We start from the raw sequence: 21,087 nt of genomic DNA on the forward strand, positions 1-21,087 counted from the left end.
ACTTACTGCATGGTGAGGAGTTGTAATAAACTTAGTAGAATTGAACATCTTTCGAAGGTAACGTAAGATCAGCTCAGTATCATCGCATGCAGCGAGGCACTTCCCGAGGCACCGGAAAATAAAACCCTAATATAGGAGTAAATTAAAGACAGTCTGAGTTAAGAATGAAAAGAAACTCCTGCCCACTCTATGAGAGTAATACTTATAGAGGAGTATTCATCTTTGATTCACTCTACACATGTCTTCAACTCACACTATGAAACAACTCTTAATGAGTTGAGCGAAATGTTTGTTATGTTATGTCATGTTATATCTTCTGGACATTGTAGAGATTTGGATATGGCCATGAATATGACTCAAAACAATGAAGAGGGAGGACTGGGAGCCAGTAAAGGTCCAGTACCTATGCTCCGAAACTGCTAATCCAAAAAGCAGTTGAGGTACTGTTCCTTTCAGGAAGCAAAGAAGAAAGAAAGGCTGACAAAGAAGGGAGAATCCCTTTGATTATATCTTGGTGCCATCACACATCCATGAAGATGTACTATATCATCATAGGACGTGCTCCTCATAGGGCTGGTGCTGCAGTGCCCCACGAAGGGTCGCTTTAGCAAAGACCTTTTTAGGTTTGCTATCTGATGACATGTGCCAGTGTGATGGCATTTTGAATGTGTGGGGTGGAGTGAATGGGTATAGTGAAATGAAAGGAGACTAAAACAGTCTAAGAGATACCACGCAGGACTTTAATGTGACAGTTCCCTCTGCAAGATTGAAAAACTTAATTTGGTAGGGGCTATTACAGGGACGTGATGTATCCAAGTAGCCTAAATCTGTAAGTGTGGTCAGGTCAACATGTTTTGCGCATGATGGTCCAAAAAGGATCCAAAGTGCTTCTTCAGAACCTAAAAGGGGGGGTAACCCTACCCCACACCTAAGACGTAATATGCAGTGTAGGTATTGCCCTAGAAAACAACTTCTTGTTAAAATTTTTTAAAATTGATCATCCAACCTAGAAACTAAATTAGAAAATAAAGAAGACACACTGTAAACAAATTTGTTTCATGTATGGCAAGTAACTCATGTAGTCCTGTTAAACTTTTCAGAAGGGAGCAATGGTGTATTTTCTGCCTCTCCATGAACAGCAAAGGTCTGAATGATGAAATCCCTTGGTGCAAGGTGTAATTCCCATGTCAGACTCCTGCTAAATCAGATACTCCCTTACAATGGATTTATTGACATGCCGTCATACAGGGGATCTGATCTACCATTTCACCATTGAGACCATGTAACATACCTGCTTTAGAGTCTCATATACCACAAAAAGCAGTGCTTATGATAAGCCTTTTGCGACTTGCCATGGGTATCTTCTTCATTACTACAAATGTTTCTGTGGAAACAATGAGGTGGTACCCTTCATAAGAAAACATTTAACTGTGTTAGTCTACTGTTTTAGACGCCGTTTTACTAATATAATTGATGACTTTGGGCCAGCCCACATTTAACCGCACCACAGACTCCAGGATGGCCACCACTGAAGGATGATACTTCTGTTACACCAGCACATGAGGGTCTCACTCCTATGACTTCTAGCACACCCCTACTCTTCTCTCTTATCCTCATTAGCCATTTGCCCAACAGTGCTCTCCAAGCATGCAAATCCATTGGCAGTAGACCAGTTAGCCGCCCTTGTTACTTATTAAATGTGACCGCCCATATTTACAACATGAACATAGACGCCAATATGCCTAGAATAATCCATGAGGGATGGCAAGCACTTATGTGCACCTGACTTGCTTCCCGTCACTATATATGCGTGAGCACTTAGGTGCCCCATACATTTCTCTTACCATCACCTTCCATTAAGAAAACCTTCAACTGTCTTAGTTTACTGCTTAGATGCCACCTTTCAAAAACCATGGTTGACTTTGGGTCGGCCAGCATTTCAGCACTACACACTCTGAGATGGCCGCCAATGAGGGATGATACCTCTGTTACACCAGCACGTGAGGGGCTTGCTCCTACTGGCTCAAGGTTACCCCTCCTCTCCTCATTGGCCATTTGGTCATCACTTCTTCCCGCAAATGCACACACCACACCTGTAAAAATCACTCCAATTACCTGCACCTTAAAGCAGAGGAGAATAGACTCTTGTGCTTTTGAACTATGGGGCATAATACATTGTATCAAAGTGTAAGACCCTGCACTCACACCTGAAGACAACCAATCACTCATGAAGCGATGTGTAACACCACCAGAGATTGGTTTTATGTTGTCTGTTCCACGTATGTCCACTTGCTTTATCTGTTATATTGTAAGTACAAGTGTGTTTTTCACATTTTTCACATTGTGGTGACTGATCAGCACCAATATTAGCATGAACATTTGTACCTTTGGAGACAATGTGATACAGTGAGCTGGAAAAGCGATTCCAGTGAATCATTGGACCATATATACAAAACATTTGCTTACTGTGTGTTTTTTTTTATATTCTCATTTATTTTCTAGATTGGATGATCAATTTTTAACTTGTTGAACCGGGTATTTTCTTTTGAGGGAATACCTATACTGGATGCCACGCCTTAGGTGTGGGAAAGGGTTATCCACCCGTTTTTTAGGTACTGAAGAAGCATTGTGGATCCTTTTTAGGCCATTGGGCGTGAAACATAGCGACCTGCCCACACTTTAGGCTACTTGGGTACATCACCCTACTAAATTATGTTTTTTAATCCTTGCAAGGGACCCATCACATTAAGGTCCAGTTTGGTATCTCTTAGATAGTTTTAGTCTCCCTTCCCTTCACTTTAGACTTTCACTCCACCCCCACATTCAAAATGCCCTCACACAGACACTTTTCATCAGACAGCAAAAATAAAAAGATCCCCGCTAAAGCGACTCTTTGTGGGGCCCATAGAGCATTACAGTGATGGCCTTACAAGGAGCACGCCCACTATGAAGCATGACATCCTCATTGATGTGTGAGGGCACCAAGAAATAATCCTTAGGGTTCCCCCTTCTTGTCTGCCTTTCTTTCATCCTTGCTTTTCAATAGGAACAATAGCTCCACTGATTTTTGCATGAATATGACCTTACATCCACTGAATGGGGAGTGGCTCTAATGAATAATACCTATTGGCTAAAGAAGATCCATTAGGGCAAGGAGTATAGCCCTGGTATGTGGTGTCTCCTAACGAGCCAGGTGGAGAGGAATTACCTCATGGTGTTTATCTCCATCTGACTCTAAGAAGGTTGGCTTTTCCAGGGAGTTGGAGAACCATACCTGATTTTCCCGACTGACTAATTCCAGTGCTGTGCACCCATAGTATACAAGTGTAGTTTACCAATCACAGTGCGATTGGAATACAAAGTTATATCCTTCTCTGACTTTGTATTAAACTGCCTTTCCAAATGACCCTTGAGAGCACTAACCTCCTCATTCTCATGATTGGCAAAACTGTCAATTTGTGCGGTGAGTTCTTCCATAAAAAAGGCATGCCATTTTCTGTATGGTGCTTGCTTCAGGATAGTCCCCAGGAACTAAAAAGAAAACAGTGAGAGACTTTAATGCAGTAATATAAACATTAATGCAGTATCCACAGCTGATGTTTGCAGTGACTTTGAGAAGATATGGGAAAACAAACTTCAGCTGACAACAACCTCAGTAATGATGAAATAATGTGTGGACAGAAGAACCAGAGAACACATAGAGCAGCACGTAAATAGTGTGGTGTGAAATCAGTGGTCAGAAGAAATAGGATGCCTTTACAGTGGCAGTGATTTACACAGAAACATACGCACCAAAAGCATGCTGCCTGCAAATTATTGTGAAAAGAGTTACAGTGCAGCCATCCAGACAGAAAACACATGGGGATTTTGCAGCTATATCATATACTTAGGAGCAGAATGCAAACCTCTAGGGGCTGATTTACAAGCCCCTTGAGCCACTTTTAACATGGGAAAAGTGGGAAAAGTGACGCAAAAGGGGCGGACAGGGTTGTAAATCTGCTCCATATACCCTTAGATCACCAGAGTTAGGGCTGAATGAAAATGTAGTGTTAATAAGGGTGAAGACTGAACACAAGGAAAAGAAAATTACCTCACAGGAGCACAATAAAAGCAAAGTGAAGTGTGATGACCTGGCAAAGAATACACTGTTACAAAGGAACCAAGTAGGAGTGCGATAACCAAGGATTGAATAGAGACAGTTATAACCTGGCCATTACAAGGTTACACTAGAACAGTGACAGAGTAACAATTCAGATGAATATGGAGAGCACTGATCACATGCCAAACTGATTGCAGAATATAAACATTCTGATGATGTGAAAAGCAGTTGGCAGACCCGGAAGAGTGATATTGTGACAATCCAGGGAAAGAAGAATGTTGTGCTAGTGTGACTATCCTGGGGACAAAAAGAGTCAGAGGACCTGATTTCCAACACGGGGCTACATTTCTAACCCTGTGTAAAAACAGTCAGATTGATTTAATGCAATAATCACTGCAGTGCCTGTAATTTATGTAGGTAAAACATGGAGATAAAATCTTATACATGCAGGACTATCTGCAGTAAGCACGTAATTCCAAGGTTCTGAATGTGAATATGGCCAATGAGGTTTTAAATGGTTCTGGTAAATATTGCATTCTAGGAAAAAGTTGTGTACCGAGATTGGCTTCTCCCTCACCGTGCCCATTCACAATCCAGAGAAACAATAGGCATATGGTGAACATATTGCAACCACATAGCAGAACAGCACTATGATGGGGTGAATTTAATATCTGCATTAATTCACTCTAAATGAGTGAATATGAAAGACAATGCGTTAAGAGCCATGTGTGACATTCATTAGCAATTAATCCTTACTGAAACAAGCGCGCATTTCCACTGTTCCAAGTCAAAGTTTCTTTCAGTTGCAGCTGAAATAGCAGTTGGGAAAAAAGAAAATATGTAAGTAAAAGTGAACAGCAGGCAACATTTCAAATGCCATGGGCTTAAATACCAAGCACTAGCAGAAGTAGAGTCACACAATTCAAAGTGTGCAAAATCTGGCTGTTGGCTCAGCCTGTCCTGGGATTTGAATTCAATGTCATCAGTTGTTCATGTGCCCTTGATGTCACTCTTACATCCTTATATCTGGTTGTAATTTTAGGTTTATATATTTTTGTTTCCTTTCTTATATAACCGAAAGGCTGCCACATCACTTGTTTGCAGAAGATCTATTTTTACAGAGCTTTAGCCTGAAAGCATTTGGCTGTCAGATGCAGCCTTGATCACATAGGGGATGGCCGTCGTGGTTCAGAGATAAAAAGTGCATACCTGCTCTAAAATTACATACATATAGAAAAATACTCCTTTATTATAACCAAGACCAAAATGATTATAACACTTCATAGTTCGACCTCCTCATCTGTTGACCTATTGTTTCATATCATTCACATTCTCTTCTGCCCTCCACAGCATTCATCATGGGCCAAATCAGCCTTAAGCTAACTTCACTGTAAGTGATGGCATTTTGCTTTTTCAATCAATCAATCAATACACTTGTAGAGCGCACTACTCACCCGTGAGGGTCACAAGGAGCACATCCACAAAGTATTTTTCTTTAGTTCCAGGGACTACTAAAGGAATGTGGGCTTTTTGAGTACCTGGCATCTCCTCCCACAGTAAAGGCTTACAAAAACTGTGAAAAAAAACAAGCGTGGACAAAGCCTAAAAACTAGCAGCCAACACCAGGCTTAATAGCTTTGTCAATGCTTGTTTGAAATACCATTAATGCTTGTTTAAATTGGGTGCTCAATGGCTTGTGCTTTGGGAACTCACCTTCCAAATATGTTATCAATGGGGGGATCTTCATTCTGATGAGCCTCGCTAAAAACGGGTAGTTTGCAGGAATCAGGCGTTCGAGAAGAGCCAAGACAGCGGTTCCCTTTTCGACATCCCAGCGAGGATGTGAAGAAATGACCTGAAAACCCACAACAAAGAATTCAGCAAGAGAATACTCACTGGTCTTTAAAGCATCTGGAAATGCTACCTTGTTTTCTATACAGTACTTAATACCTCATTTTGGCTGTTTCTGTGTGATATAAATAGTATGTCTTACTGATAACCAATTGACTAGAAATAAAACCATCAAGTTCAAAAGGATAAAAGCCGAGTTGAATGCAAGCTCTCCATGGGCAGGTTGCATAGAAATGCCAGCAAAGAACTTGAGGAGAGGGATCTGTTGGAATATGGTGGGGGTGGATACTCACAAGCAATCTTATGAAGAGGCTGTGTATTGGAATTCCTTTAGCTGTTTAGATACAAAAGAAAGAAGACATGTCATACTCAGTCCATAAAATACTGAGCAACACTTGCCAAAGGAAGACATGTGGCTGACAAACACACTTAAGACACTCAGTAGTATCTGCAAAGAAGAGGATGGAGTGATGGGTGGTAGTTCAATAAGGCACTAGAGGTCATGAGGATGCTTTAATGTCCCTGCAGATACTGACAAAGACAACCCCACCACAAAGGATGCTGCTAGTGGTATACAGTACCTCAATGGTCTGTGCTACAATGCTCCACCTCCCTACCCCAACAATTGCTGTCAAGGAATGACAGCCGCAGAAGATGCTACCTAAGCTGTCATGCAATGGTCCTGCTTCAGCTGTCATTGAGTGACAGAAGACTACAGTGGGATAAGAGAGGATGCAACAGGAGCCGTGGACACGCCCTACATATTGAATGGACCATGCTAAAGAGGAGTCATTCTGCGACAGCGGATATCCCAACAGAAAGAGGACACCAAAACATGTTCTTGCATAACCATTTTCTAATAATGTTAACCACCTGGGGAGCAGGCTATAATGAATACATAATTACCTGTTCTGTTCTGCTTAGGACCCTTTACATGAGTGACAAAGAAATAGACTATGATACCATCTGCCCAGGTTACTTGTACTTTATCCACATATTCATTGGAAAGTTGAGTGGGGACTGCTAATTGGAGCTCTGGAAATGTAGTTTTCAATTACAGGTTCTCACCACATGATGCTAATCTACTTCTTGACCTTGGAGTCAGTCCAAATAATTATTTTCACTTACCCTCATTGAGTAGGCCTCCTTGTCTATCAGGTCCATATGTCAAGTGAGAGCCAATAACTAGCAATTTAGTCTGGATCTGAAGTCCAAAATAATGAACCAGAAACATTGAAGAGACAAATATCATAACCAAAAGTAACTCCATAGAGAAATAAAATACATCCATTTTGCGGCTGACTAAAGTAAAAGCGTATAAATAGGTACCATACCCAGAAAGGTCTGATCACCATACCAGAGATAGGTAACTCCATGGAGAGCAAGAATACTCCAAGGTTTGAAGAGGACCATTAGAGGCCTGAGAAGTCTCACAGAGTGTGGAAACCTGAGACAGTCAGCACATTGCATTTAAGTGGCGTGAGGGTAATAACCAGATGAAGAGCTGAAACCAACAGAAAGTAACTTTATGGCTGACAAACTACAATAAGTATATAGAGAACAAGGCGGCGGACCCTCCCATATCACCGGGCACATTATCTTTAAGCGACAAGGGGAGGCATCTATGCTAGTCACAGATAGAAGTACAAAAGGGGGTGGTAATGGACGGAGCATCTGAACCAATCAAACACTCACACCCAGTCAAAAGATCTGGGTTTAATCCATCACCGTTCTTTAGCCCACTCTGCCACCCCAGTTCAGACATGGATATATGCAAATCAGTCTGACCCTGTGCCTCATGGGAACAGTCCAGTCCAAACTGCCAAGCCATGCCTTCCCTGGACCGGAAACAAGCTTCCGAGGACCGTTTTCTGGCATTCCAGCCGTCTTCAGCCCGGCTTGCTTGAATCCAGTGGCAAAGTGAGCAAGGGACTCACGTCTGAGCATACCCTGCCACACTTATGGCGGCCAAAAGCAGTACAAAAGGGGGTGGTAATGGACGGAGCATCTAAACCAATCAAACACTCACACCCAGTCAAAAGATCTGGGTTTAATCCATCACCATTCTTTAGCCCACTCTGCCCCCCCCCAGTTCAGACATGGCTATATGCTAATTAGTCTGACCCTGTGCCTCATGGGAACAGTCCAGCCCAAACTGCCAAGCCATGCCTTCCCTGGCCCGGAAACAAGCTTCCGAGGACCGGTTTCTGGCATTCCAGCCGTCTTCAGCCCGGCTTGATTGAATCCAGTGGCAAAGTGAGCAAGGGACTCACGTCTGAGCATACCCTGCCACACTTTTGGCCGCCACAGGACACCTTACACTTTGTCTTCTTATGTAAATATTTTCCCCACCCCAGGAGATTGATTCTTAGGCTCCTTTTAAAAGCCATGAAATTTAGACAAGCCTGGGTTGTAGTAATGCATTTGCAGCTTTTGCCTAACAACCATACCCTTTTTGTTGCCACAAATTTCCTGAGGGATTCTTTTAGATCAAGAAGCTCAAGATGCGACTGACGTCAGCTTGGACCTTGCAAATTTGCACAGTATCTCTTTTAATGTAATGAAGTTCTTCTTATAGTTATATTTTATATTTTTTTGAATCTTTTATGGATGTGACTACTTCCGAATGAAGATTTATTATTATATAGAAAGCAGCAACATCAACACAGATACATATATCACTAAAGTGAGAGCAAACACTGTTATTGAAAGAATGACACCCACATACTATAGTAAATTAACCAAACTCCTGAGCTAATGGACTGGTTCTTCACCTCATGCCAGATCATTACTAAATATGAGGGAATCTGGGGAGAGGAGGAGGAAGCATTAACCACCTTCAATGGTAGATCCCACGGCATCAATGAGTAGGATGTTTAAGACTCACCACATTCCTTAAAGTTGATGCTTGCTTTCTTATCTACAACAAGTACCATCTGGCACAGTGCTGGCACAGATGAAGTATAGCCCTCTTCCAGCATGTAGAGCAAAATCTCTTTCCAAAAGTCCTGCAAGAAAGAGTGGTGAACGTGTTATTTGTATCATTAGCATTTAATAAGGCTTTATTCCCACAGATAAACAATCATGGCTGGTGGGAGGGTTTTTGGCATTTTATTTAGTTCATAGGGCATTTTGCAAGCTCCCATATCCAAGAGATGGGGCTATATTTGATTCATCCCCTTGCTGATATAATTCCTCGCTGATGGGGTCCAAGGCAGATGCCTAGTATTACACTGATGTAGCACTAACCGTGTTTAATGCTACAATCTGGGATTCTGCATCCAATCAAAATGAACCCATTATGTGCAGAGAATGTGTGAAACATGTTACTTTCCAAAAACCCTACAAGTGAGCTGAAGTTTGCAAATTAGCTCATTATCTGTTGGAATCTTCATAGAATCATCTTTAGGAATGTGCCAGAATACGAAAAGCAATGGCTGGGAATGAACAACCATGTTGATATGAAATATTGGTGCCTGATGTATCATGGGACAGGTAGCAAATAGGAGATGCAAATTGAGAAGCAAAGTTATGCAATATAACCGATGTACCATTAAGTCTCATTTCAGTCTATTTAGAAGAAGCTGCAAACCCTTCTGCCTCATTCTAATGAATGAGGTAGGATTCAATTGGTGCTCTTGTACAAATGCTCCAAACCCTGGGAAGTTCTGCATGGGACAGCAGACCTCCATTCCTCCATCAGAGGACACAACTTTTACATCGTATCTCGAACCACTGTGTGCATTAACAATGTGATCCAACTCACTAATGCATCTTTACAATGTATTCCTTTACCACACAGGTAGTTGCGATGCCTCGCCTAAAGGAAAGCGTTGTTGGACTAATTTTGGACTTTAAGGCCAACACTTTCCCTACTGTTGCACATAATGGAGTTGGAATAGTACATTTTACTATTCCAAAGTCCAGCGCTTTCCCTAAGGCAATTCATTGTAACGACTTCTCTGGTAAAGGAATGCGTTTCAAACATGCAATCGTGGTTCAGAACACGTTGTTAAGGCAGGTGTGATAAATTCCTGCATGGTTCCAACATACAACCCTGCAGCAGAGGGAGCTTTACAAAAATGTGCTTGTATGTGAGCCGGAGGATAATGAAGATCACCCGGGAATTTAGGAGTCTTTGGACATTCTGCAAGTTATATTTTCTATACACCTAGTTAAATAACCCACCTTGTTTCACATCCCCCTTGCTTACCTCATCAGTATTTCTATGGTGTAATGCAATTGTATTGAGGAGCTGAGAGATTTGGATGAGGATGGTCTCTTCCTCAACATCAGATTCATCATCCAGGTGACTAGCGATCTGTGGAAATGTGGAAAAGAAAGCAAAGTAAAATACGATGTATTTGCACATAATTTTAATTGTATTTTCTCTCCTTATGGAGGGACAAGAGATTTGAGAGTTAAAACATCACAACTTTCTAATCAAAGTTGTCAAGCACAAAGAGAACCTCTTGACAAATCCAAATGTGAAAGCAAAACTACTAGCCTCAAACATGTAAATAGAAATGTACAAATGCGATTATGCTCTCATGCTCCGCTCTGTTGAGTATAAAAGTACCCAGCCATTAGGCGTGGGAGGGTATAGCATTCATATACTGTCAAAATACCGGTGGACTCACTTATAATATATAAGGTTCTGATACATGGGACACTACCCCTGAGAAATTGCGCCTCTGGCACCACACAGTAGTATCTCGTGCTCACCACACAGATTTGCCCTTCCCCTATGACTTGATGAGGAAGTATGTGATACCTTATGGGACTTCATACACTCAATAAAGACTAAAGAATACCAGGAACCACGTTTATGGTAGGCAGTTTTGATATAAAATACTGATTTGAAGTATGTTCATGCTACTTTGCGCTGGATTTGGTGGTTTGCCATGTTAGGCATTTAAACTGTAAAGTGGGGTATGCAACAGAAAATAACCCACTAGATAATGCACTGTCAGTGAAAAGCCCAGCTTATCAGTGCAGTAGCTGAATGCCCATGTGCCTTCCCCAATCACCCCAGAAATAGCCCAGTTAGCCTTGGTAAAGTCTAAGGGGCAGTTGGATCTCATAGGCTGGATTGTGTGGTTGGCCTCTGTACTGCCTGTGAGCACTGCTGTTGAGCCAGTCCCATTCCCAAAGTGTCTGAGCATTTTATTTCTTTGCGCTTAAGCCAGTCAACATGTGCATCAGGTTAACTAAGATGGGATCTAGGTGTACAAGCATCATTCTTACAGTGCGATGCAACACAAGGACAGGCATCTGAATTGTCCCCAGCATCAGACCTTGTTAGAATAAAATTGTTTTTGCTGTTTTGATTATGCACTTATTCATGTAAAAATTTGCATTTGCGGCACCATTTTATCTTTGGCCACCATTTTGAATCATGACCAAAACTGACCCTTGCCTTTCCAAAAAATGGCTTTTCATAGGTTTTGTTTTTTTAAGGTTGGGTCTTGCTTAACTGTCAGTCAACATGAGCTTTATTCGACAGATGTCACAAAAGCAATTCACATAAAAACGATTTTTCAAGTTATAAAAAAAATACAATAAATTGAAAATTTCAATAAAAAGAGATAATCAAACACATTAAAAGAGCATATACTATATGTTGATAGACAAAATTAATGCTACTAATTGATAGATAGTTTAAAAAAGTGTCCAAGCATTAAAATATAGCATATTATTATTATTATCGGTAGGAGACTTCATTTACAGAGGTACAAAAGGAGCCTAGATCTAATTGTCCACATCCATCTCAAAAACGTTTCCACTGATACTGCGCACTGGACTGATGGATCAGAACACAATATTCTCATTGCTACACTTAACAAGTGAGTACCCATGTTCCTACAAATGGGTGTCAGCCAGGCTTTGCGGGGAGCAGCGTACGCCGGACAGACAAACAGCACATGCGCGTATGATTCTTCAGTGTCAGTGCAGTTTAGACATTTGTCATCGGCCGCAGTGGACCATGCAGCTGTAAAGGACTTCAAAGGTAAGCAGCCTGCTCTAAACTGAAAACACAGTTTGCGATCTAGCGGCTTAGTACTAATTACGTCACAGTAAAACATGGATTTGGTTTAATTTGTTAGAACTTCCCTGTTAGAGAGGTGGCATCGCTCATTCTATTTGCTTCTTGCACCATCGGTTCCCAGTACTTTTGCTTAATTAAATGTTTTGGTGGGAACCCAGTAGCACTAGGATCATCCCACAGTGATGGCATACCCATGCTAATTAGTAATGATCTGATGTTGCATAGCCAGCCAATCTTGTGGAAGTGATCTGCCTCCATTATATCTTTAAGACCGTCTGCAAAGATGGCCAATTCTGGGGTACGCCAGATTCTACGCCAGAAGAGAATAGGGCACAGCCTTGCAAGGTCTACTATGGCTTTTCTGCCTAAATCATAGGGGTACTTTGATGTAGGCTTGTTATCCCACTCAGGAACTTATTCTCGGAGAAAGCTAGAGGATGCATTTTCTCTAAGCCCCATAATATAGATGTGCAGTGCCGGGGTAAAGGGGCTTAGTCAGTGATGTCTTATGTTCCTTTTTTTCATGGCTCCGGCCAACTGCATGTGCTTTAAGGCCATGGTGTCAATATGCGGCCTCCAGCTAAGTCGTTTATGCAGGGTGATGCCTAGATAAGTAATGCATTAACCTGATCCACGGATTGCCCATCCATTACCCCCCATTAAATGACCTATGTGGTTTAAAGGTCATGAACTTTTATTTGAACTATTAACTGTTAGGCCAGGCAATAAGCAAAATTCTTCAAAATGCAACAGCGAATGCTGTAGCCCACTCAGTGTTTTAGACAGTATAAGCATATCGTCCGCAAACATTATTATGGGACTTTTTGTGCCTGCTAAAACTGGAGCATCTGTGGAAAAGGAAGCTAAAAAGCTAATAATACCATTAATAAGGAGTGAGAATAACGTAGGTGCTAAAACGCAACCCTGACGTACTCCCATCATTACCGGGAACTGGTCAGTCTTGTTTCCTGGCGCCCCCCAACAAATGTGGTCATAGTTGTATTCGTAGAGGCGCACAATTAGGAAAAGTAGGTCGGGGGCAAGCCGAGTTCCTGCAGTACCCTCCACAGTTTGGGCCGTGATATCAAGTCAAAAGCAGACTTAAGATCAACAAAGGCTGCATAAAGGCTTCCTTTTCCAAGTGTTACTGTCCACCGATAAATTTTAATTAATCGGAATACTTTATAAATAGTGCTCATATTAGCCCAGAAGAGGACTCAAAATGTCATTATCATCAATACAGGTTTTAATTTTTGCCAAGATAAGTTGAGCTACGACTTTCTGGATTGAGTTTAACAGGCTTATTTGCCTGTAGTTCCCGGGTAAGGATGTATCTCCTTTTTTTATAAATCGGGATGATTTCCGCCCCTCTCCAGGTATACGGGATCAGAGCTCCATGAGCAATTGCATTTGCTAAAAACATTATGTTTTAATTCCATTGTCTTTATCCTGGAGAAAAATATCTGCGGGGACCTTGACTATGCCTGGCGCTCTCCCAATGGTAACAGTGCTCAGCGCCATTGTCACATCAGCTAAGTTGAAGACAGTATCCGATGATTTAAAATAAACCCAAGAAGGGTCATAATCAATTTTATTATTAGATGCATATTGATCTGAAAAAACTTAACCTACAGAGCAGGCTCCACATGATTTTGCAGTGATTACATGTGCTTCCTGCACCCCATTTTATCAGGCTCCAAAAGTGGTGCATGTTCCTCTCCTTACAAGCTTCAATAAGGTCCCGCCATCTTTCACAGTGATCAAAAAGGACATGGTACGTTTGCTGTTCTGGAGGGATTGGGGAGAGCATAAGCAACTGTGGCCTACTCTCACAGGGACACTGACAAAGCCAAGTGTCCTGCAGCCTTCAGGCACCATGCCACCTCCCATTGCCCATGCTTTCACACCATCACCTGCAGCCCCACAAACACTGGTGAAGGGCACTGATCCAAAACTCATTCCTGTCCCCTAGTCAGATGACAGGTGTTTCTACAGCGACTAGAGATATGATCAAAGTGTAAGCGTCCATAGGACTTGAGAAGGTCCAAGAAAAGAGAAGAGGCAGAAGACGTGCCCAATACAAAATCACTCATTGGATCTGTGGAGGAAGAGGAGGGCAAATAATTAGAATGAGAATAACTAAAGGATATTATTGGACCCTTTTCTGATGTGCGTTGTTCACAACATTGAACAATTTTTCACACCACAAGAGCTTGATGAAAGCCATCAAAGGATCAGAAGGGCCACAGTCCTACTCAAACCAGTGGCAATGACTCTTATTTGGGGACACTGACTGCACTTGTGTTTGACATCAAAACTCGGACCCCACAATAGTAAGGGTACACTGTGTTAATCGTTTCGCAATAATTGAAAAACCATGGATAGGGTATACTTTGGCTGTCTTAGTTTTAAGCCTATAATAACTGATAAACCCTCACCAGTTTAAACTTATAAACACTGAAAAAACACCTGCGTACTACTAATTAAATGCCACTCAAAGAAAGGAAAAGGAGAGTGAAAGAGTCATTTTTTCCTGAGGGGGCCTATACAATATAACTTTGTTATATAAGGTGGCAGCAAGAAAGACTGGGCTAACATTATTCTGCTTGAGTTTTGCTGTTGAGGGATGTCACTGAAATAATGTTTTTTCTTCCTTTTGCTTTTTGAAGTTTTGTGGTCTTTGGTCTAAAGATGCAGAGTTTAGAAGCATGTTTTAGGTCGTGTTTAATAATTTGATAAACTGTAGAGAATCAGGAAATATCAAAATCATATTTGATATTTTGGCTGTGTTTGATTCTGTAACTGATAGGTAAAATGGCTGGTTTCATACAAATCTGTCCCAAAATGTGCCATCACATTTATCCACAGAGAATGGGTAAAAGCCCTTGATAGATCAGCCCCAAGTTTCTAGTGAGTCAGTATTGATAGTAGGTGAATTGACAACACCACAGGCTTTAAACATTCAATGCAATGTATAATGACAAGTATATGTGAAAAAAGTGCTATCGCCAAGCATCTGGGATAGTGGTGAAAACATGACAGGATGAAACATGGATCGCAGTGTCACTCGGTATGCCGCTGCAAAATGTTTCTTTCTAAATTCAACACAGATTGGAGTGATTTTGATTGTACTTGCAGTGATTCAGCTACATATACAAAAAAGCTGTGTAATGACCTTTCAAAATTGATACCTGTAAGAGATCCTTTCCACTTGTTAGATGGTATGCTAAAAGCATCTTTACAATCTTCAGAGTTAATGAAGAATGCTATTGACTTTTTAGTCCATCCTAGTGCACTGTTTTGTTGTGCGAGGGGACTAAAACACAAATATTTCTCATTTTGTGCTTTGTGTGGCATCAAAGAAAAAGTCATCCCACTGTGAACTGTGTCACTTAGCTGATGGTTCTTGGACCAAGGGGCTGTGAAATGCTATAGTACCCATGTGGAAACCGTTTACAACATGTTTGCTGAATGATGATGCCAAAGGCAAGAAATGTGAGGATATTTGTTCGCAAATTACTAGTGATGTGAAAAGAAGTACACTCTACTAAAGTCTTAGATGTTTACAGGAAAACATAACTGCTGTAGTGGACATAAAAAAAACTAGAGGCGGAAAACACCCTGGTCTGCCAAGTGTTCTGCATACTTGGTGTAAATGTGAAACATCGTCTTGAGAGTTGTCTGGGTGACACCTTAAATTGACTTTGGAGCTGCAACATGTTCCATGTTAGAGTGCTTGCCATATGGTAAACAAATCAGTGTTGAAGAGCAATTCAGGAACTTTTATTTTACAATGTACGAGAAACGGCTTGACATAGAAATGTCCCTTCATCAACCATGGCATTTGAAGTCAATGAATCCTCACTGTGGTACACTGTGCAAGTTCTAGTTCCCTTCAGTAAAGGGGAATTTTCTCAGTAGTTTCAAAAGTGCTGCTTTATTTTTGACCACTTCAATAACTCGGAGGGCAGAATCGCCCAGTTCAAAGCAAATGCTGCAGAACCTGTCCAGAGAATTGCAATCTTCAAGGGCACAGTGTAGGTATAGAAAGCTATGTCAGTGGCCAGCGTTAGCAAATAGTGTACTGGCTGTCTTGTCATTGCCCATTTCAAGTGCCAATGTTGAGAGGGCCTTTTCACAGAAAAAAGGGACATGGGAAGGAAAAAGCGAGCGCACATGACCAAAGACTCATTGAAGTCTCTGGTCTATGGTGTACTACAATACGTTTGATTTGCAAAAATGTATTTGGACCTCATATACACTGTACATACACTGTCTATATACCATGCATTATCAGTGTAGAAAGCAAGCAATAATAAAAGCAAAATGTTCCATACACACCAGAAAAACACTGATTCTGTTGCTTTTCATGGCGCGAAAAAGTTGTAACCCCTGACACCACTGATTAGGTCTCGATGAGTCAGCGCGCATGCGCTGTCCATATAGTAGCGGCTTTGGGAAGTGCTCCCAAAGCAGCCACCAGCTTGCTAGAATGCGCACAAGCATGCGGCCTGCTGCGCGCGCATCCCTTACGTGTTTTGGCACGTCATCGCAATCACTTTCGTTTTCACAACGATCGCGATGACCCACTTTAGGTTGCTGTGCTTCATGTTTAAACATCATTTGCACCTACAATGCTTTTTCGGCCACCACCTACGTGCTTTTTTCAAAATGTCCTTTAGATGTTTAGCATGCGCGCGGGCACTCTCCCACCCCTCCCTCTCGTTTACTTCTTGCCTCGTGCGCGCACCACTCGTGTGCTGCTGAAGCTTGTATTTTTTTCTGTTTCTTTCACTATTATACTTTCAATGTTCATCTATAATGAAACCAAGTGAGATACATGTGGCGTCTCTGTATCTTCCAGCATGCAGCTGTATGCTCTCTGTTATGTGCCGGGCAGATTCTAAAGCAAATGGTAGAATACAAATGCATGGTTTTGTTTAGTTCCGGTTGTTTCTAGTTTTCTTACATTCTTTGGCGAGAAGGCCCTGTGGGAGTCCATGCTCAGTCTGCACCACAAGGAAGCTGTGATGGAGGTTAGGCTCCACCTAGTGGAGGTAGCGAGCAGAGAGAACCTGCCTATCAATTCGAGCATTGGTATGTTTGGATTATTCAGTGCTGCATTTGACTGGGTAAACGTGGTCGCTCGTCGCTTAACGTATGTCTTGTAAAAGACTGGCAATAGATATTTACTCTAGCTGTGCAGGATGTGTGACTGTAGATTTGTAATGTGTTTGCTAGGCTGGTAAGCCCTGGAAGTAATTAAATATTGGATCCCACAGAGCTTCCAAACAAGCCCAAGCAAATGAGTACTGGGGTACCAGTCTGTCAAATCGCGTCTTTGCACCTTTCTAGGATTTTGAAGTGCTTTATAGGTGCAACGCCAACTTCTGATCTACAAAAGTTTAACAGATAAACCATATTGTTTTCCGTATCCCCATAGTCTCTATTTTTCCCGTTATTGTTAAAAGTAAACAAAAGCATTGTTAAAGCAGTGCAGCTCACAAGCCACTGTTGTTCCTCACTAGTAGTCCATTTTGTTTAGCATACTCGGTGCTCCAGGCAAAGAAGGAAAGCCGTCTATTTTAATGGCCTTTCCTTGATTTATTGCGCCACCTAGTCCTAATACCCTAACATTGCTGCCTCATTTCGCCTTATGCGAGTCATGGTCCTGCTGCATGGAACTTTATGTAATATTAAAACCGCACTATCTGCCCATTTATCATGAACAACTGATGAAAAGTGTGGGCACACATCTTCTTTTACATGGAAGTGCGAGATAGTTGTTTCGGAGCTGGGCCGGTGCTGCTACCCTGCTGCAGGACTCCATAAATCATAATAATTCCGACACATTTGCCCAGTCCTATCTCGTCCCTTACCAGTCCTGGTGTAGCCACAGATGGCTTTAAGCTGCTAGCGTTCTGTGAGGAACTCTGCAGCCCACCTCTGCCAATTCTTTCCACCATTATGCTCCATTATGCTCAATAAATTAACACATTTACTCCCTTTGGAAACCCTTTTATCAGTAGTTCTTAAACATCCTAATCGGAAAGGATGGTTTAGGAGCTCATTACGAGTGGCCTGCTGGGGATGTGATATTTATGGCATTCTTTTACATCTAACACCACGGGGATCGGAAATTAAAAGGTGCCATCATTTTTGCCTGTTACAAGTGGTGCCCTTTAAAAGAGGGCATAACAGGGATATTGGTGATTTGCACAGCAGAATTTACATTTACTCCTACTTACCGGGTGTTTTGCTTGGGAAATTGTGGAGATATGAGATTTTCTAGGAAAGCTGTAATTTTGATCATTGTATAAACCATTGAGAAGGGATTTTAAAACAAGCATTGGCATAGCCAATAGGTATTTCCTCTGGGACCTTATAAGTGTTTAGCCATGCAACACTTGCTGTTGCACCAGGATATTGTGCTGGATAACTAAACACTTATAAGGTCCCAAAGGTCCCAAAGGCGAGCTCTATTGACTATGCCAATGCTTGTTTTTAAAGGTATTGAAATAACTTGAAAACATTGAAAAAAAACACGAGAATGGACCACAAATAGAAACTGAAAACAGGAAAGCCTAGGTATACTGAAAGGATGACTGTCCAAGTGAAGCTACAAGTAAATATAATGGAAAGCACTTGAGTGGCTTGGTTCACGTCATGGGCACCCTGAAAGAACAAGACATAAAGAAATGGCATATACAGTGTTGACACTGGTAGTCAGCAGCTGAATTTCAGGTTCAAATGTAATCAGCCTGATGGAGCAAGGGAGACCCATACGGTTGAGGGAGGGTGAAAGACGCACTGGAATGCAAGTGGGGAACATCAGGCTCAAATGGAGAACATGGAATGTTAAGTGGGCCTATGTGAACTAAATAGAGGTACATAGGTCTATATTCCACCACCAGGGGCAAATATGGAACACTGCAGATCTGTATTACGTGGCAAACAAGCTACATTGGGGCACAAAGGGGCTAAAAGGTCCACTTATTTCTTTTGGGCTGACTACGGTTGCTGTTCCCCTAGCACATTCACCCACCCAAATATGTACATCTGCCACTTACCTGTTCTTCAATGATGAGACTGTTTTTCCTAAGCACATATTCCATCAAAGCTCTTCCATTCATATCATAATATCCTTTGGTTGTTAAATTGGATATTAAACTTAAAGTGGCAAGAATAACCTGTGATGAAGCAAAAAATGGTTAGTGAGAAACCCTTTTGATGTATAAATAAAACCAAATCCCACATTCTGGTGAGGGAGCAGCACGGGAGTGTGAGAAAACCATACAATCTCTCCTTCCTTTTTGTTCATAGAGGAAATAGAAATACACTTGTATGTGTGGAAAGCTAGTACCTGGATATAGCCTTTGAAAAAATATTGGAAAATGGTTATTAAGACACTCTGAGAATAAAACTTGAATCAATTTAATTAAACTGTTTTTACAGAATGTCTGACCAAAGCGTGATTGAGGGAATATTCAAACATTCCAGGTGGTGTACGCCTTCTATAGGTGATTGGAACTTGGTAAAAGATTGAAAGATACATTGCAAAAGATGTCTAGGTAGGTTACAACTAGCAAAGAAGCTCTCAGGACCTTGTATGGATTACAAAAATGCAAATGAGAAATCAGTAGGCTGTAGATTCCAATAATGTGGAAATGAAAAAAAACTAGAGTAGTCTGTGGGAAGAATGATGGCCACTGTCTAACTCAACCTGCAGGATTTAGCAGACCTACACTATACTATATATTGGGTCTGAAAATGAGTTGACACAGAGAAGGACAGGAAAACTTGGATATGTCCACTTGAACAGGGAAACAGTAGACACAAGACACTGAGGAGACACACATGGATGGAGGTTGCATGACCCAACACCTGCACGAAAGACCAGCCTTAGAAAAATACAACAGACTGTGGTATACGCACCACTGCAATGAGTCCACGTAAGTAGAGAATACTGCACTATTCAAAAAGTGCATAACTTAAATTAGATTGCGTTGCTAATTATGAAACTGCTTGACCACAGAATGCTGCACACATAATAACTTGATGGTACCTTGTGATTGTCATCCTCAAGCACGTGACGGACAGCATCCAGATAAGAGGCACCTTCTGAATCTATGAAATGAAGCCATACATCAAATGTTCATAACACATAGATATTGTCTTTGTCTAGTACGATCAGGAATAATAGATAAGTAGATGAAGCTTCCACTATTACATGTGCCTACCTACCTGAGGGTCCTGTCAAGTCTTGGTGTGTGTGTCTGTGACTGTGAGCCTCATGGGCCTATCAATGTCTTCCTGTTCTACTGTGCATGTCTGTGCCATCATGTACCACTGAGTGTGTCTGTGTCTTCCTGCCCCATATTTTATGTCCCTTTTTGTTCCTCACCGAAGTCTATGTCAGGATCTCTTTCCACAGTGTCCCTGTCCCATTATTGGCTCACAGTGGGAGCAATTTATCAAAAAGACAGATGTGGAAATGTTTGACCACTACTTTATTTCTTCACCACGACTCATGTTAACGATGGGAGGATTTATTCTTAAATTACAGTGCTCTACCAGGAACTGTTGGCAGTCAGTGTAGCTGAGGAATATGAAATTGAGGTGATTTGCTCATAGCTGCACCATGTTGGTTAAGTAAGAGGGTAAGTTGGAATTATAACTTAGGGCTCCACATTCCATGAAAGCATTCAGTCCTTTAACTATCTTCCATGTCTATCGAAATCACATGCTGCCACCCACCCACTGAGAGGCTTACCAGTTTCAGCAAGAAGCTTGCAGAGCAGCTTTATTGTTGTGGCACGGGACTCTGCACCCATATGGATCAAGCTACTTCCAAAATATTTAAGGACCTCACTAGAGCTAGAATGGGCTGCAAGAGTAAAGTGAAGAGAAAAATAGACATACATGAAAAATGACATACAATAAAATCATGCACGGAGGAACTAAACGCAGGGGAGCAGGTCATCAAGGCCAAATGTAAGGAAATTTTCAACGCATATCCAGGAGGTACAATATCAATAGTTTACAACATTTAATGATGATCGGTGGAGCACATGGTACTCATGTGACT

General features: G+C 41.6%; 1 protein-coding gene across 1 annotated transcript in view; it reads right to left on the reverse strand.

Moving 5' to 3' along the window:
• Nucleotides 1-20,833, reverse strand: part of LOC147663425 (maestro heat-like repeat-containing protein family member 1) — a 38,286-nt gene extending 17,453 nt beyond the window's left edge. Inside the window, exons 1-10 of the mRNA XM_086950467.1 lie at nt 20,773-20,833; nt 20,065-20,126; nt 19,070-19,189; nt 10,164-10,271; nt 8,838-8,958; nt 6,244-6,284; nt 5,813-5,954; nt 4,856-4,908; nt 3,424-3,531; nt 7-126 (exon numbers count right to left, since the gene is read on the reverse strand). Of these exons, the coding sequence (XP_086806593.1) occupies nt 7-126; nt 3,424-3,531; nt 4,856-4,908; nt 5,813-5,954; nt 6,244-6,284; nt 8,838-8,958; nt 10,164-10,271; nt 19,070-19,189; nt 20,065-20,126; nt 20,773-20,833 (936 nt within the window). The remainder of the gene's footprint in view (nt 1-6; nt 127-3,423; nt 3,532-4,855; nt 4,909-5,812; nt 5,955-6,243; nt 6,285-8,837; nt 8,959-10,163; nt 10,272-19,069; nt 19,190-20,064; nt 20,127-20,772) is intronic.
• Between the last annotated feature and the right edge of the window lie 254 nt (nt 20,834-21,087).

The sequence above is a fragment of the Lissotriton vulgaris genome, unplaced genomic scaffold (assembly GCF_964263255.1).
Source record: "Lissotriton vulgaris unplaced genomic scaffold, aLisVul1.2 SCAFFOLD_395, whole genome shotgun sequence".
Classification (NCBI taxonomy): domain Eukaryota; kingdom Metazoa; phylum Chordata; class Amphibia; order Caudata; family Salamandridae; genus Lissotriton; species Lissotriton vulgaris.